Source organism: Neofelis nebulosa, chromosome 1 (assembly GCF_028018385.1).
Source record: "Neofelis nebulosa isolate mNeoNeb1 chromosome 1, mNeoNeb1.pri, whole genome shotgun sequence".
NCBI classification, from domain to species: domain Eukaryota; kingdom Metazoa; phylum Chordata; class Mammalia; order Carnivora; family Felidae; genus Neofelis; species Neofelis nebulosa.
The window spans coordinates 159859057-159876785 of NC_080782.1; the positions used below are offsets into that span (position 1 = coordinate 159859057).

The window sequence follows — 17729 nt, forward strand, 5'->3', positions numbered from 1 at the left end:
GTTCATCAGTTTGCTTAATTAGTCTTTCAGCAATGAGAGAAGGAGCCATTTTACTTTACCGTCATTTATTCAAAATAAATCAACTTGACCAAAAGGCAACTCACATAGCTTGGGTATTGAACGCCCCTCCAGACTCCAGTCTTCCCAGACTTTCCCCTGCTCACTCCCTTTGGCCCAGCCTGCACTGGCTGCACCCAAACATGCCAGTCGTGCGCCCCTCTTAAGCTGGGATCACCCTCCCCCCTCCCCCCACAGAGCCTGACCCCATCGGCCCTCACAGGCCCAGCTCCAGCATGGTCCCCTCCAGCCGGCAGCCTGTCCTCCCACCTCTGGGCAGGCGCTGAGCACTTCCTGCCTCCCACAGGATTTCTAGCGGGACGTGATCTTGTAAAGAGCAGGGATGGGGTCTCACTCCTCCCCAAAGCCCAGGCAGCTCCTGTGGCTGACACAAGAGCACAGGCAGGCCATCAGGCTGGCCCCATCACCTCCACGCTCGCTGGTGGGCACTCACATCCGGGCCCTGGTTCTTCCCACCTTCTCCTGTACTCCTGGCTGCCTGCCATCTTGTCCCTGCTTCCTCTGCCTCCTCCCCCCACACCTGGCAGAGGGGGCCCAAGGCCTTGCCGTGGTATGTGCTGCATGTATGTGCACCCGTCCACTCTCAGGTCTTCCAGAACCACGTCTGTGCTGTGGACTCCCACCCCATCTCCAGCTTGCTGTCTTGGAGCTCCAGAAACACCTGCCGCCTCATCACCGGCCTCACCTAGAGGAGCTGCAAAGGCCTCCAACTGGCCACGCCTCCAACTGGCCACGCCTCCATCCACTCATCATCTTTCCCCAGTGCCGGCCCCTCCTTCTGCAACCCCCTACCGCCATCAGGGCAAAGGACCGACATCCACCTTGTCACTCAGTCCGGACGCCGGGGAGGTCATCCCCCAAAGGGTTCTCCCTCAACCCCTACTTCCAAATGGTCACCAAGCTCTGATGACCTTCCCTTAGTTTCTGCCCACCCAACAGGGCCAGCAGAGTGCCCATCCTGTCTCCTGGCTCACTACCCCTGCAGCTACTCCCCATCTCTTGGGCTCTTAGACTCCACCAGGCACTGGATACTCATTCCAAACATTACCTCTGATTGGGATCACTCTTTACTTAAAAAAAAAAAAATTCTGATAGGGATGCCTGGGTGGCTCAGTCAGTTAAGCGTCTGACTTTGGCTCAGGTCATGATCTCACGGTTCTTGGGTTCAAGCCCTGCATCGGGCCCCGTGCTAACAGCTCAGAGCCTAGAGCCTGTTTCAGATTCTGTGTCACCCCCTCTCTCTGTCCCTCCCTCCAAATAAATAAACATAAAATTTTTTTTACAAAATTAAAAATAAAATAAAATAAAATAAAATAAAAAAAAACCCAAAACCCTGATAAATCCCTACTGGGTCTGGCATAAGCTTCTCCTCTTTGCTCCGGAATAGTAACAGGTGCAGCTAATACCTACTGAACATTTGCTAGGTGCTGAGTACCATTCTAAGTGCTTCACATAGGTTAACTCTTAATCCTCTTGGCCCTCTTACCTCCATTTTACAGACACAGAGAGGTGAAATAACTTATCCAATGCCACACAGCCTCTCAGTGGCCTGGCTGGGATTTGAACCCAGGCAGCCTGGCCCCAGAGCTCACGTGCTTAACCAGGAACTACCCAGAACACAATGTGCATCACACGATCTGACTGCAACGCCAGCCTCCACACTCCCCCCACTGCCTATGTTCCAGCCATCAGGGCTCGACTCTTGAGCCCTGCACACTTTTGCCTACACTGTGCCCTCTCCTCCAGCCCCCCTCCCACCCGCCCCTGCCCACTCTCCGCGGCTCCTCCTGGGAGAGCACAGCTTTATTAGTCACAAGGTGCCTCTATCTGCAATCCGCTCACCCACTGCAGAGCCCTGGCACTAAATATGCAAGCTATTAGGTTAAACTGCTGGATTCGATCACGTGCACGCTGGCTCTAAAATGAGACACGTTTGGAACGCAGCCAGACGCTGCTCATTGATTCATTCTCAGCTGGAGATAAATAGAAGAGAGAACGGTTTTGTTCACCTCCAGAAAGACTCAAAAAGTGACTTTGCCGGTGATGCCAAATGGCCACGCCGGCCCGCCCGCCCCGAGACTCCTGGGGAAGCGCCCACAGGGGACACTCGTGCCCTTACGCCAGCGTGCGTGGGAGCTGGGGGGCGGCCCCAGGAGGTCAGCCCTTGTCATGACACCATTTTGAGCGTGGGAGGCAGGGGCCTGGGAAGGAAAGGGCACCTGTTCCAATCCCGGAGGAAGTGGGGAGCAGACCCCAGACTCACGACTCCGGATCCTGACTGCCTAGCAGGGTGCTGGTGCTTCTTTTTTTTTAAGGGAAGGGTGCCATTCAGGATAGAAAGCCGAGGCTTCTACCCCAAGAGGGTGAGCCACGTATGCCCCGAAGCCCTACCTCCTTGTAGGTTCTCAGGTGCCCAGCAATCTCATAGTAAACCGTCACAGATCCCGCCTCTTGGGCCACAGCCACGCCCGTCCTGGGGTCGATGCGGAGGATGCTGTGAGCTGAAGAGCTCCAGGTTCCGGAGAGGCCTGGGAGAGAAAGCCCTGGCTGTCACTCATCTTTCCCACGTCTGCCATTCCCGCCCAGCCCTGTCATCTGGGTGACACTGCCCCACCACCATGCTCCACCCTGCTCCCGGGGGAGCTCACTCATCACCCTCAGGGTAGAATCCACGCCACTGGCCTCTGCACCCTGGCTCTCGCCCCCGCCCCTCACCTCCCCTGGCTCCTGGCTGCGGCCCCCCGGAGCACACCTGCTCTCTGCCCGGCTGTGACCCTGCCCAGACCGAACCTCTGGCCCTATGTTCACTCCAGTGCTTCCCTGCTTGGAATCTCTTGATCACTTCCTTGTCCCGGGATGACCCGGGTGCCGAACCTCCCCACGCACCACCCCTGCCCACCCCTGACTGTTTATCAACCCCTTTGTGCAAACAAAGCAAGTGTCAGGTTCAAGAGCGTTTCTCAGTTAAAAGCCAATTGCATTATATAACAGATACAACAAAATAACTCAACAGCCACGTTCTATTTCTGGCAAATTGTATTTGCTTTCTTTTAAGGGCAGTGTTGAATGTCTTTTTGAAATGAATTTAATTAGGTAAAAAAAAAAAAAAACAAACCAGGGAGTCAAATTGAAAAAAGAAGTTGAGTAACATAGGTGGTGAATCTACAGGTGGCATGGGAACAGGCCCGATAGCTGTTCTCTCCTTACATTTCCTTCCAGATGTAGGCTGTTGGCGATACATGGTAACCACTAGCCACCAGATGAATTAAAATGAAACACATAGCTCCTCGGTTGCATTAGCCACATTTAGAGTACTGGATCGTGAGTGCCCCGTGGCAGACAGTGTAGATACGGGATGTTTCCACAGTGCTAGAAACTTCTAGCGGACAGAGCCATACGAGTGCACGGGTTGGCCAGCCTCCTCCACAAAGGGCCAGATGGCACATCTGTTGGGCCGTGCGGGCCCAGAGGTCTCTGATGCCAGCGCTCAAACCCGGCAGTTGGAGGGTAAAAACGGCCCCTGACAACATGTAAATGAGGGTGTGCCAGAGTTCCCAGGCACTTGTGTTTGCAAAAAGAGACAGCATGCTGGATTTGGCCTGTGGTTTTCTGACTCCTGCTCTTGAACGTCATGCCAGCCCTGCTTGTCTCACCCCCACGACAGGAGCCCGCTCCCACCTTTGGGGCTGCCCCGGACTCAAAAGGAAGCCCCTCACACCCACCCCGGCCAGTATCTCTCTCTCTCTCTCTCACTTTCCAGGCCAACCAGAACTGTGGCCAGACAGAGGACGTCCCCCACCACCACCACTCCGGACAGCTCCGGGGAGATGGCCTGTAGGACGGGCAACGGGACGAAGTCGGACAGGCCGACGTGCTCCGTGTCCCGCACGCTGAGCAGCGTCAGGCCCACGCTGATGGTCCGGACGATGCAGGTGTTGTTGGCGACGCCCTTCCCAATCTGCACGAACTCGTCTCTAGGCACAGGAGGGGGATGCGGGCTCTCAGTCTCAGGAAAGAGCCCCCAACTCCGGAGGGAGAAACGTAGTTGAGTCCTCTGCTGGGCGAAGCTTCTTGCTAACGGTGGCTCCAGGGCGTCCCTCCAGCTTAAGTTTACCAAGCAGCTGCCCAAACCTGGTCTCATCTCATCTCCCCCGGGGAGGAGCCCGTGGCCCACAGCACATGCCCCACGTCCCAGGAGGGAAAGCTGAGGTCAGAGGGCAAGGCGAGCTTCCAGATGCTTGCTGGTCCCTTCCCAACAGGGAACAAGGACATTCTCAGGAGGCATGGCCTCTGCCCACTTCCTCATGGGTAAAACGGGGATAATATGTACCCACGTCCAGGGCTGGATGTAAGCGCTAAACCAGGTCAGTAGCTATAAAGCACCGAGACCAGTGCCTGGCACAGTGAGTGCTTGGTCAACACCAGCCAATGTCGCTCTGGTGGAAAGGCCCAGACCGGCAGGTCTGAGGGGTAGGGTCTCTGGCTTCGTCTCCTCCGCCACGCCGTCTCTCTTCGGAGCTCCCGCTGGTCTCTAGGAGAGAGGCTCAAGGGCTGGCGGGACTTCTGTGGGGTAGCTGAGGGGCTGGGAGGAGCTGGCTCCATTTCCTCCAGGGTGGCCTAGATCCCAGACTCATGGATGGCCCGTACAATGTGCAAAGAGCTCCACAATTTGCCAGACGCCTTCACGACTATGGCTTCAGCTGCCGGCCCCGAGGATTAGGCATGTTCCCCGCATGACAGGTGTGGAAACAGAGGCCTGGAGTGGTGAGCCGCCTTGTTTGGGAAGGTGCCACAAAGGCCAGAGCTAGGGCTTGAACGGGCTCCAACTCCAAGCCCCAGTTCCCCCACCATGCTAAGCCCCCCTACGCCTGGCCCTGGGCGCGCTAAGCAGGCCTGTGAGGAGGCCAAGTTGCAATGGTCACCCACACCTGAATACAATCTTCTGCCCCCCCATAGGCCCTAGAACCCCTGCCCAAGCCGTTCTTCTTCCTATGCCTGATGCTTCTCTCTCCTCCTCTGAGCTAGTCTGCATGCCCCCGGGGCAGTAGTTCTCAACCTTTAGAATCGCCTGGAGGTCTAATTAAAACAGACTGATGGTGGGGCCCCTGGGTGGCTCAGTGGGTTAAGCGTCCCACTTCAGCTCAGGTCATGATCTCCCGGTTTGTGAGTTCAAGCCCCGCTTCGGGCTCTGTGCTGACAGCTCGGAGCCTGGAGCCTGCTTCGGATTCTGTGTCCCCCTCTCTCTGCCCCTCCGCACTCACGCTCTGTCTCTCAAAAATAAACATTAAAGAGAAACCCCAGGTTGTTGGGGTATTTACAGGGCCAGCCAAAATGAACCTCATGTGGAGCCTGGTGTTCAAACCCCGCGTGACCCTGAGCAAGTGGTTTGACCTCTCTGGGCCTCTACAAACAGGCGGCAGTGAGGAGTCAGCGAGATGTCACGTGGAAAGGCCTGTACACCCACAAGGGGATGCAGTGAAGGTCAGACCCCTTCCTCCCCGGCACCAGAGCATTGGAATGTGTGTGCCTTGCTCTGACCAACTTTTATAAAGTCTGTGATCACTGATTTGCGTCCGCTGATCACAGGGCCAGTGCAATGGCCAGGGTGGCTACGTCTCCCCTGCAGTCGGCTTTCACGGGTACACCAAAGTTTATCACAAACCCCAACACCTGTGTCTCACCTCCGGCCCGCCACGGGATATCGCCAACAGCTTCCCGCCACGAGGTAGTACAGGCTCTGTGCCCTGCCTTCCCCTCACCGCTGCCTCCTGCCCAAGCCCAGTGCTCCCCCTGTGGTCCTGCAAGCACGACACGCTCCCTCCTCAAGACTGCAGGGAACAAAGCTCTCCTTCCAGTGGCACGGAGGGTCTAGTGGACTCAGCCACCCCCATACATCAAATCCAAGTACAACTGACACACATCTTCACGGGGGAGATGAGCATCACCCACATCCTACCTGTTAGTCGCAAAGCTGAGGACCCAATTGTGAGCATGGAAGGTATCTCTGGAGTTGTCGTGGAAGTGGACGGTGAAGGTCACGGTCATTCCCAAAGGCAGGGCTGCCAGAGCCTCCTTGTTCTGGGTGTGCAGGGTGGGGCTCATGGAGAGCCTCAGGTAAGACACAGGAGATACCTGGGGACAGTGAGCAGGTGTGGTGATGACTGCCCTGGGGACCAGCCTCCCAGGGAGGAGTCACTTGCCCCCAGTGGGGCCCGCCTCGGGAGGGATCGGGAGGCTGATCGACTCAGGGGTCATGGAAAGAGAAAAGGCCTTGGTCCGCTAAGCGTCCCAACCTAGCGACAAGAATCCCACCTTCCCACACAGTGGGCGGGCCTCACTAGAAGAAAACCCCCCAATCTACAAGAGTCAAAACCCATGACTTTGAAAAATTAGATCGTTATTCACATTGGCAAAAATTTCCCCTGGGCTTTCGATGTTCAGTTTCCTTCGAAAACCTGGCTCTCTGGGTGTTTAAAGTGGAAGTAATGCCCACTTGGACGGCAGAGGAAGTATTAACCAGGAGCCACGACGTGCTGACAGGTGCTCCAGGGAAAGAATCCCAGAGCCCAGAAACCCAAGCTCCAGGGAGAGCAGCCCTGGCCCTCCAACTCCGGGTAAAATCTATCCTGGCCAGAAAGTTAGCTCCGCTCAGAAGACCCAATTTCTTGGATAAAGATCGGCGGGTGCAGCGACCTCTACTCAGCTGGTGCTCAGTACATACTTGCTGAGGTAGGATGAGCAGGAAGCTGCTTTCACCGACTCAAAAACCAGGCTGAAGGTTCCCTGCCAGGCATTAATTACGGACACAAAAAGACATTAATTAAGGAAACAGATCTGTGACCATGGCAAAATCTCAAACGTGAAGTCATGTATCTTGTCTGTCACCCAGGATTCAGAAAGTGGCTATGACGAGATAGTGGAAGGAAATTCCGGGGACCCGACCCGAGGATGCTCGAGGAGGAGAAAGTCCCCGTCACCACGGAGCACGGAGGGCAGAGGGACATGGGAAGCGCCGTGATGCGGCCGGATGACACGACCTGACTCCGGCTGACCAGACCCTGACTCTCCACCACTGAAGTGACTCACTGAGCGAGTCATTTCCATGGTGAGTCCCAGTGTCCTTGCCTGTAAAATGGGTCACTGAACTGCACATGCTGCCACGTGTATAATGCAACCATTTCTGTGTCGGGTGCCCAGCACATGCAGTCAATGTGCATAGGCACCTATCACGTTCCAGGTGCCGGCTGCCCAGTCAGGACATGGGTGCTGGTCCCAGCAAATCACGGGCCTCGCTGGGCCTCAGTTTCCCCATCTATGAAATGAGGCCACTGCAATCCATCTCCAAGGATCTTCCGCTCTGACATCTAGAAGATGCTAGAACTTTTCAGCTAGGACCTCTGCTCCCAAGTTATTCTTCAATAAATTCTTACCTACAATTTCTCAGCTGGAAGGTGATAGATCTATTTTATACCTGCGAGGGGAGATTTTTTTTTTTTTTACCTCGACACGATTGCTTTTATTACTCCAAAAAGCAGGAAAGCATGAACCTACCTTTACAGCAAAGAGGATGGTCTGGTTGGCCCCAAAAGGCTCTTGGGAAGTCACTTGGATTGTGGACATCCCAATCACGGACCCTGACGTCAGGCAGCCTTTCTCGTCAACATGCACGACAGGAACCTTCTCCGGCCCGTCCAGGACGCGGCAGCTCAGAGATGCTGCTCCGTCCCTTTGGAAAAAAAAACAGACTCGGTTTTTCAGAGTGTGGGAGCCGGTCACAGCAAGGGGCCCGAAATCCCTGCCCTGAGATCCAGCCATCTGGGCTTCCCGATGGCTCCTGGGAGAAGGAAAAGGCCTGATCTTAGCCCCACTGTGCATTAGGACCTGGGTGCTCAGCTCAACTTCAGCCTCATCAGTCACCCACGGGAAACTTAATTTGCAAAACCGATGGTTCCAAAGAGGGCGCTGCTTCTGGGAGAAGAGGCTGAGGCCTGAGCTCCTCTCATCAGCTGCATGGGACATATGCTGTCAAAGATCGTTTCTGGGGCAAACTTCCCCATTTGCTGCCATAAGGCAGCCTGGCACAGTGAAAGACCATCGCCAGGCAGAAGCTGAGTGCAGTCCCAATGCCCCGCAAACAGCTGCTTGCCTCCTCTCTTGGCCTCGGTCTCCCCAGCTGTGAAAGGGAAGCAATGGTGTTGCCCTGTCCTGTTTCCAAGGGCAGGGAACGGGATGAAAATGGGCTGCTGGCTCAGAAAGTGGTTTGGGCTGGGTGGGAGACACATCTCAGTGTTTCATACTCTCTTTCAGGCTTACTACAGAACAAAGAAACAGCAGGGAGCAAAGGTGTTCAGCCCCCAGGGCCTGTCCCCCTCCCCGTGCTCTTTGCGTGCAGGCCGACAGACCCTCCTCAGATGACCTTAAAGTAAATGTTACTGCTTCTGCTTCAACTTTCTCCCCCATCGGTAACCCCTTGCTGGGAACCTGCAGAATTCCTCTTCATCCTTTAATAGCTCAAGCCTCACTATCTCAGACAGGCCTCCCCTAAATCCTTGCACAGAAGGCCCTTCTTTGGGCCTTGGCTTAACCGTTATACCTTGTTTCGTTGTCCCCTTCTCGTGCCGTACTTCTCGCTTCCCCACCAGCACGTCATGCACCTGTTCCAAGAGCCTAGCACACAGCCTGGCATCTAGACACGTGCACGAATGACCACCACATGTGTGCGCTCCACGGAACACGCGAGCACTCCTGTGGTCCTTACAGCCCCTCCCCCACCGTGCAACTGTAGGTCACGTGCAAGTCATTGCCACCAAAGGCGCCCCATTTGAATGCAAGGTGGGAATGACATTGGCAGACGTGTTTTACACCTGTGCCTTGTAGACAACGATGTGCATCCCCATCAAGTGGGGGTCTTGTTACGTGCAGGTCTGGGGTGGGGCCCGGGGTCTGCATTTTAACCGGCTCCCAGGTGATGCCCATGCTGCTGGGTCAGGAATTATTCACACTGAACAGCAAGCCTTGAAGACAAAGGGGCATTTGAAAATTTAACTCTTCCAAGGTAGCACTTCTTTCCCTTTAAGGTAGCGGGTTTGAGCAGTGGGCATCAAAACCTTTCGAGGCTACGGGGAAGATAAGAAGGACCCTTGGGAACACGTGATTCGGAACAGCAGAAGACGCCATCCATGGCGGAGAGAGGGGGAAATGCAGAAGCCGCACCCACTTCAAGCCCAGGAAGATGCCGTTCGCTTGAAGCACCCACGGCTCCTGACAACTTTGACAAATGAGCCGTCGGGTGCCGAGCGCAGCGTCTCAGCCCAGCTGCAAACAAGCGCTGAGTCACGTACCTGTTTGTCGGAAGCTTTATAAACGAGTTGGGCGACATTAATATTTGCTCTGCTTCTATTTCAGGGCTCAGCAGCAGCAGCTTTTCGAATACCTAGAATGGAGGGAGTTTTGTTTCCTGTCATGCGACTGGAGTCACGGCCAGGCACCAGCTCCCCTCCAGGGAGGGAGACCAACGGGGTGGAGACAGGAGGATCACTGTTGCCAGCACCTGTCAGGTGGCTGGGGATGGGACGGGGAGGGCTGACTTTTAAGAGAGGCCCCGACGGCATCTGCTTCACGGAGCCAGGAAGCACGGGCCCCTCCCTAGACTCCCGGTGGTGGGGACATCTCTCTGGGCACAGAAGGCAGCGTAGAGAGTTACAGGACCCAGGGTCTTGCTCAGCTGCTCCTCAGTGTGCCCATCTCAGAATAACCCCCATCTCACTCCCTCCTGCCACGGTCCTGCGGGATCCGCACAGTGTGGGTACGGGGCATGTTGGCGAACCAGGGCAGATGATAAACCTGGTAATGTCCGAGTGAATCTGATCATCGCTCCCCAGGAGCCCCGGGGCCCTCGACGGCTCCCCAGCCCATGGTTGCTGCACTTATGGTAACTCCAGACCCCTCCCTACATGCACCCTAACTGCCCACCACCCTTCCAAGTCCCTTTCTCTAGGAACCCTTGGAAGGACCTTCCTTGGCACCCGGGTCTGGATGCTGAGCACAGCTCTGAGCTCCCCACTGGCTTCCGATCTGATCAGACTGGCTGGATCCCAAGGGCTCGGTTTTCCAAGAAAACTCCCTCCCTCCCAGCACTGCTATGTTCTGATCGTATATGTAAGTCTAGATTTCTTCATCTGTAAAATGGGTCTAAAACTAATAATCCTTGCCATGTCTGTCTCAAAGAGCCGCAGGATTCCAGTAGCAATGTGCGTGGCAGCACTTCCGAAATGGTGAATGATAAATGACCTTGGGAGCTAGATGGGCTTCTGGCATCAGGGGAGTCCTTCCACTAGGCAGGTGGCACCCAGAGTGGAGCAGCCTGATTTTGACTCGGATGCATGCACTGCACAGGAAGTACATGCAAAAATGTCTCCTCCTACTTCCTATTTGTCTTAAATGCATATTCTTTATTGTCCCTCTTTATTTTATTTTTTTTAATGTTTATTTCTCAGGGAAAGACAGAGAGGGACAAAGCATGAGCAGGGGAGGGGCAGAGAGAGAGGGAGACGGAATCCGAAGCAGGCTCCAGGCTCCGAGCTGTCGGCACAGAGCCCGACGCAGGGCTTGAACTCACGAACTGCAAGATCGCGACCTGAGCCGAAGTCAGATGCTTAAGTGACTGAGCCACCCAGGCGCCCCTATTGTCCCTCTTTAGAGGTAAATTAAGGTGCAAGAGAGATATTACTTTCCTGTTAACTCAAGTTTAAGAAAAGGAATAATGCAAGCACCACGGTCAATGGCAACTGACAGGTGGTCTCACCATCGGGGAGAAGCGGGGGGCAATGGGGCCAGGAGGGGCTGCTTCCCATCTCCTGCTGATTTGGGCACATGTGGAAAAATGCCATGTATCTTCAGGACAAGCTGCCTATTGGATTTTTATACATCTTCCTATTTTTCAATGTTCGCAACAAATAAAAATGGTTTCAGAGCACAGAATGAGCCAAATCAAATACATCTGTGGGCTGGATCCAGCATCGCTAAGTCTCTGACATACCCAAACCTCCAACTGCTATCAGCTAGGGAAACTGAGGCACAAAGATGCTCAGTGACTCATGCAAGGTCACAGAATTCGAAGGCTGCAAAGCCCCGTCTTTATCCAATGAGGAGGTGCCAGACATGCTTTCATTTTTAACTGGGAAGAACATCTATTTGCACGTGTCTGTGTTTGTATTTATCTGTGTATACATACGTGTCTGTGTCTCTGCATGCGTATGTATGTTACGTGTCTGTGTGTGTTTGTGTCTGTGTGTGTGTGCATGCACACATGTGCGGCCCGAGGTGAGGGGGGTTGGTAAATGACAGTTTCTTTCTTTGAAAATCTTTACCCCTGACTAGGTAGGCACCTAGGTTAGAAAATGCTTTATTTCTTCTTGAAGAGGGGACCTGATCTGTTTCTTTTCTCACGTTCAGGAGCTGCTTTCAATTTTTTCTTGCAATTTTTTTAACGTTTATTTTTGAGAGAGAGAGACAGAGCATGAGTGGGAGAGGGGCAGACAGAGCGGGAGACACAGAATACGAAGAAGGCTCCAGGCTCTGGGCTGTTAGCTCAGAGCCTGACGCAGGGCTTGAACCCACAAACCGTGAGATCATGACCTGAGCTCAAGTCGGACGCTTAACTGACTGAGCCACCCAAGTACCCCCAATTTTTCTTTGCCATTTAAGGTATCCCAGAAGTTATTGGGTCCCAGATCCTTAGTTTCACTGAGGGGCTCCGATAGTCAGGGGAGGGAGGAGGGCAGACTGGAGAGAGAGATGCAGGCACTGAGGCCTGGGTGGGAGAAAAACTGCTGAGCTCCTGGTCCTGACTCAGTAGGGCTCCTCTGGAGGCTTGGAGCAGGCCCCCTCCCTCTCTGAGGCTCGGTTTCCATCTGTGAATCGATGGGTCACACCGTCTCCCAGGCCGTACACACAGCACAGCCCTCCAGGCCTTTCAGGACCCACCACCCACTCACTGCAACCTGGGGACACACTCTGACCCCTCCCCTCTAAGGCCTCGGGCTCATCATCAAGCAGCAACGCCCACAGCGCCTGCCCCACAGGCTTCGGGAGGCACTTCACGGGTGAGGCAACACTGGGGACTGGGGAATGGCAAGTCCGCCTCTGGTAAGTGGTCTGTGAGTGTTTGCGAAATAAACACAGACAATTCAATTAATGCCCCACTCAGACAGTTCTCTGGCTTCTTTCTACCATGAAGGTGCCTCAGACTCCCAGCTCAGGATTACCCGCTCTTTAGGGAATACATCAAGCTATTTCGGACCTCCTGGACTGCCAGCCACCCGCCCCCACCCTATGCCCTCAGGCAGCCCCATCTGCGGGCTCCCCTGCAGCCCGAGAACTCCTCAGGTGTGGGGTGGCAGAAGGGCTGATGTGCCCCCGAATGGTCCCCGGGGGGAGAGGCTGCTGGGTTGGCACCTCCTCTCCCTCTGACGGCGGCTTCTGCCCACCTGTCCTTCACCTGGATTTGGATCTCGTCAGTGAGCTCTTTGGCGAGGCCGTGCAGCTGTCCAGCAGCGGGGTCCAGAGCCTTGACCACCACCCTCAGCCCGGTCCGGCCTTTCACCCGGCCGTGCACGTTCATGGCAAAGTTGTACTGTGACGGGAGCCAGAGCGAAGCCTGGGATGGACACCAAATAGGTTCTCAGGGAGGGCCAGGGGCTCCAGTCCCCCCGACATCCACCTGCCTGTTCTCAAAGGCCGTTGCCTCACCGCTCCAGCCAGGGCCCGCTAACCCGTCACGGGTGCGGGAGGCGGAGTTTCACGAGGTTCATGGGTGCATGTTGGGGATGTTGGCCCAACCTAGGCGGGCAGAGCTTCTCAGAGCCCTTAGCATGTGGGGTGGGTGATGAACCGAGAGGTATTTGCTAGACCTGGCAGTTTTCCGCGAAGGGACCCTCTATTCTGGGATGTCCGTGTTATGGGAACAGTCTGAGGAAGCCCCTGGCACTGGAGACAGGACCCTCCCCACCATGCACAGACAAGGCAAGAAGAAACCTCTCAAAACCACCCCACACTCGAGTCCTGTATGACCCAGGGAGGGCAGACTAGAGTCACCAGGGCTGGAACCTGGTCCCATTGTCCCATTTCCCCACTGGCTCCCTGGGCCAGACAGGCATGTCCCTTCCGTATGGGCTCGTCAACACAACGAGGGGGTTATAACTACTCGTCCAGCTCTGAGGTCTGAGGAGAGGCCAGGGTCCCTCTAAGAAGGGCTAAGGGGAGGGGGGTGGGGGTGGTTGCCCTCTGGGGTAAATCTGGAAAAAGCCCCAGGGCTGTGAGGCATGGCCTCAGAAAGAAGGTCAGAAGTACAGAGTAGGGGCCCTGACCAAGACCCTGTGACGGCCTGGAACTTTTGTGACTTCCCCACAAGGCTGCCTTCTGAAGCGGGTTACCCGCGACGCCCCTCTCTGGCACTTAGCAAGAATGTGCTTAAAGTGGAAAGGGTTGCAGGCAGTCCGGGACCGGGAAGGAGGGAGAGCTAGGAGCCCATATTCCTGGTCACGAGAGGACTGGGAACGGAGGCAGGTCACTGGGGGTGGGGGGTGGACAGTGCGGTGGCAGGATCTGGGAGAAGGTGTCCCAACGAGCCCTGAGAGAGAGCAGGACAGGGCCAGGACCAGCCTGGGAGGGAGCGGGCAGAGCTCACGTGCAGAAACGTGGGGAGAACCCTCCCGGCTCCGGACGCCGGTGCATGCAGGGGGCAGGGGACCCCGGGGGGGGGGGTTACCTCCTGGTGCCGCCCCCGGATGTCCAGGATGTCCCGCTTGGTGACAGACCAGTGGAAGGTCAGGCCCGGCACGGCATTGCCAAAGGAAAAAGGGTTCTGGCTGTTGGTGATCCCAGTGATGTAAACAGGCATCTGCAGGAGAGAAGCCAGGCCTGTGACCAGCAGAGTCCCACCGCCAAGAGTGCCCCCCCCCCAAGCCCTGGGCACCTCCAAGCCCAGGCGCTTTCCTGTCTCCTTTGTGCAATGGGGGCCCTTCTTCCCTAACCAGAGAAGGGCCTGGCACAGGGGCGAGAAGCTCTGGTGAAATAGCAAATGAGCAAACAAGAGACAGAGCCAGCCCCTCCGCACACGGTCCTTCTTGAGCTGTGCACGGCGTCTCACCTTGGCTGACAGACCCCCTTGGTGACGTGGCCCCCTACAGCTCCAGGGGGCCTGCAGCCCCCCGGCCAGCCCAGCCCAGGCCACCCTGCCATCCGTGCCTCTGCTCCTCTCTCAATCTAGCAGGGGCTCCCTGCTCACGTGGAATGGGCACAGGTGGGGTTCACGGGCTCCCTCAACCCGTGCTTCCTGAGTGCCCACCAGGGGAGGCAATACCGCTAACGGGAAGAATGGACTCCATGCCAGGCCGCCTAGGTCAACTTCCAGTTCTGGCACTTACTAGCCATGCGACCTTGGGCAGAGGCCATAAGCTTTCTAGGCTTTCATTTCCCCACCCGTAACATAGAGACTGACACCAGGAGCCACCTCACAGCTTGTTGATGAGTGTCCAATGAGTCACCGCACAGAAAGCCCTGAGGTCCTGCTATCCAAGCGTTGGCTCCTGTTCCCTGCCAGGTGCTATTCCAGGTGTGGAAGGGTGACAGACTCGGGGGAGGGAGACACAGGCATCACTCAATAACTGTGCTGAGGGAGGGGGACCCAGAACTGGAGAGGGGTAAATGCTATGCCCACGAGGGCTTTGCACCGGGAGCGAGAACACACAGAATGCCTGCGAGGCCTAGAGCAGGAAACGGTAGGGCTCCGTCCTAAAGCTCAGTCTGACCCCAGAGATAAGCAGGGGTTGAGCAGGAGAGGAAACAGCGACCTAGCAGCAACTTCCACTCCCCACAAGCTCAGCCTGAACCAGAACTCGGAGCCTGAGACCCGCCAGGGGGCTGCTCAGACAGCGACACCGGCAGCAGGTGCTGGAGGGGTCCCCGTCTCACCTGGGTTCCCGTCCTCATCCGAGTGATGGGGGCACGGATCCTCACCGCCTGGAGAAGCAGCACCTCCACCTCCATGAGGTCCTAGGGAAAGGGCTTTGGGCTCAGGCTGGCTGGGGCAGAGGGGTACTATCAGCCAACAACAGGTGTTTCACCAAGGGACCCCTCCAAACAGGGAGGCTCTTGCCAAGGCCAGCTTGGGAGCTGCATGGCTGGAAGGTGCTCACGGATGTCCAGCATCACCCTCCTCTTCCCAAGGCAGCCTGGTTTTGTGGGTGGCTCACCCCACACAGATCTGGCCACTGTTCCTCCCGTTCCCTTGGGGCTCCCAGCCTTGTCCTCTGAGCCTGCAGACCTATTAGATGGAGTTGTTCTGGGTCAGCACCAGAGAGACTAGGGGGCAGTGACCGGACACTGTTCTTCTCTAGGTTGGGTGGCCCTCACAAGACAGGAGTCCAGATGCTCCCGACCCTAAATCTAATGTGTTACTCTCCGTCAATGATCAGGGTGTTGGGACAAATGCGGGATACAGATAGAGTCTGGTTAGAGCCGACTGTATATTTTCCTTCATTCTGAAGTCTATACTCTTGTTAATCTGGTCAAAGATTAACCTTATCTGGCTTCTTTATAGTGCTATTGACTCTGTTGAGCCCAGGCTACTAAAACCCTTAAGCCTTTTTTATATACTGAGCCCACCCTGTGTCTTGTGATCCAGGCTAATGCCTGGCATATAGTAGGTACTCAATAAACATCCATCCTCTTCCTTCTCTTCCTTGCCTTTGTCCCTTTCACTGCCCAGTCTCCCTTTGCCAGTCCTGGCCCATGCTTTGGCCACGGGTGCCTATTCTATGATCTGGAGCTACTGAGCAGAACCCCCTACACTTTGTGGACACGTGGGCCTCAGGCTGAACCACTGCCTGCCGGGGCTCTAGGAGATGGATTTCAGATGGAACTGCTGGCAAAGTCACTCCACCTGCCCAGGGGTGCCAGACCCTCCCCCAGTTCCTCTCCCACCCCACCCGATGAGAGACACACGGAGAGAGGTGGCCCAGCGAGGTCAGACCACAAAGAGAAGTGGGATGCCTGGGTGGCTCAGTCAATTGAGCGTCCGACTCTTGGTTTCGGCTCGGGTCATGATCTCACGGTTGATGGGTTCAGGCCCCACATTGGGCTCCATACAGACAGTGGGGAGCCTGCTTGGACTCTCTCTCTCTCTCTCTCTCTCTCTCTCTCTCTCTCTCCCTCTGCTCCTCCCCTCATTGCACACTTTATCTCTCAAAAAAAAAATTATTTAAAGAAAAGAGAGAGAGAAGTGGCTGGGAGGGAAATGCATGGCCGTCAGCTCCTCTGGCCATAGTTCCAGCCAGCTGCCATCTCAGCCACCTGGGCCCCCAGGGGGGAGAAAAATAGGCTGGTTCCCGAAGCCCTAATCCTTTCTTCAGAAGAAAAGAAAAAAAAAAAAGGCGAGGCCTCGTTGGTCCTTCATCTTCTCCTCCAAGACGTCTATCTGAATCCTGCTGTATGCCACAGGGCAGATTTCACGTTCCCGACACTTTGTCTTTATAAAAATCAATAGGTACAATCAGGGCATCTACCTCCACGATGCAAAAGGACTTTGTGGCTTAACCGGTTACTTGCAGAGACACTGAAACTCGGGCAAACAGGAGTAAATCAATGAACTCAATGTCAGATCAAAGTCAGCTGCAGGGAAGAAGGGCACATCTCCAGGGCAGTGCACAGAGCCAGCTCCCTTGGGTGACCTGTGTTCAGATGCTATGAGCTCATGGGAGCTCATGGACTCCTTCCAGGGGGCCCTGAATGCTGGACAAGGAGCAGGGTGACAGGGTTCTGCAAAGGCCGTCCACAGTCACGTTACACAAAACAATGCTCTTCTTAGAGCCCAGATTTCTGGCACGGTCATGTCCACGCTGCAGTCTCCCCTGAGACGCTTCCACAGGGCACCGTCAGGGAGAATCCAAGCACTCTGAGCCCTGCTCAGGAGGTGGAAACCATCTCCCGTCTCCCTTCCGGACCCCGGTGAGGTCTCCACCCCCTGGGAAACAAGGGAAACTATCGGACTTAGAAACCGACTTTCACCCGCCTAGTGTCAGTGCCACTAATGAGGGGCAGGAAGACCCTCCTGGGGGGAGGACTCCCCTAGCTCGGCCTTCCATTGTCTCCGCTGATCCAGAAAAGCGCTTAGCAAAAGTCCCCGAGTCCAGCCGAGAGGCTTGGGGGATAACTTAAGTTCATTGCTGCGTGATTCAGGGTCTCCTTTTCTCCTGGAAATAGAACTCTGGGTCTGAAACACTACTGATGTCCGATCGTCCACATGCTTAGAGCAGCCTGGCTACCCACGCCCCTGAAAACACACACTGCGATCCACGAAGCGTGTCGGAACTAACAGTAACCCCTTTTCCATCAGAATGTCCCCAAGCCCTGGCCCACTAGCTGTGCCTCAGGACCGTCGTCTGGAAACAGGGTAGCCGTAGACACCCTGGGGCAGGGGTGCTGAGAGAACTAGAGGGCTGCAGGCTGCGTGACCATCATGCACTAGAATGTCCCCAGGGCAGGGACGGGGTTGAAGACCAGGCTCTGTCCCTTAAGGAGCAGCTGTGGAGGGGCGCCTGGGTGGCTCAGTCAGTTAAGCGTCCGACTTCAGCCCAGGTTATGGTCTCACG

General features: G+C 55.7%; 1 protein-coding gene across 1 annotated transcript in view; it reads right to left on the reverse strand.

Annotated features, from left to right (window-relative positions):
- The window catches only part of LOC131488375 (nuclear pore membrane glycoprotein 210-like), a 61470-nt gene that overhangs the window by 28438 nt on the left and 15303 nt on the right, over positions 1-17729 (reverse strand). Inside the window, 8 exon segments of the mRNA XM_058690161.1 lie at positions 2470-2606; positions 3832-4052; positions 6035-6210; positions 7630-7804; positions 9420-9511; positions 12578-12736; positions 13847-13978; positions 15052-15132. Of these exon segments, the coding sequence (XP_058546144.1) occupies positions 2470-2606; positions 3832-4052; positions 6035-6210; positions 7630-7804; positions 9420-9511; positions 12578-12736; positions 13847-13978; positions 15052-15132 (1173 nt within the window).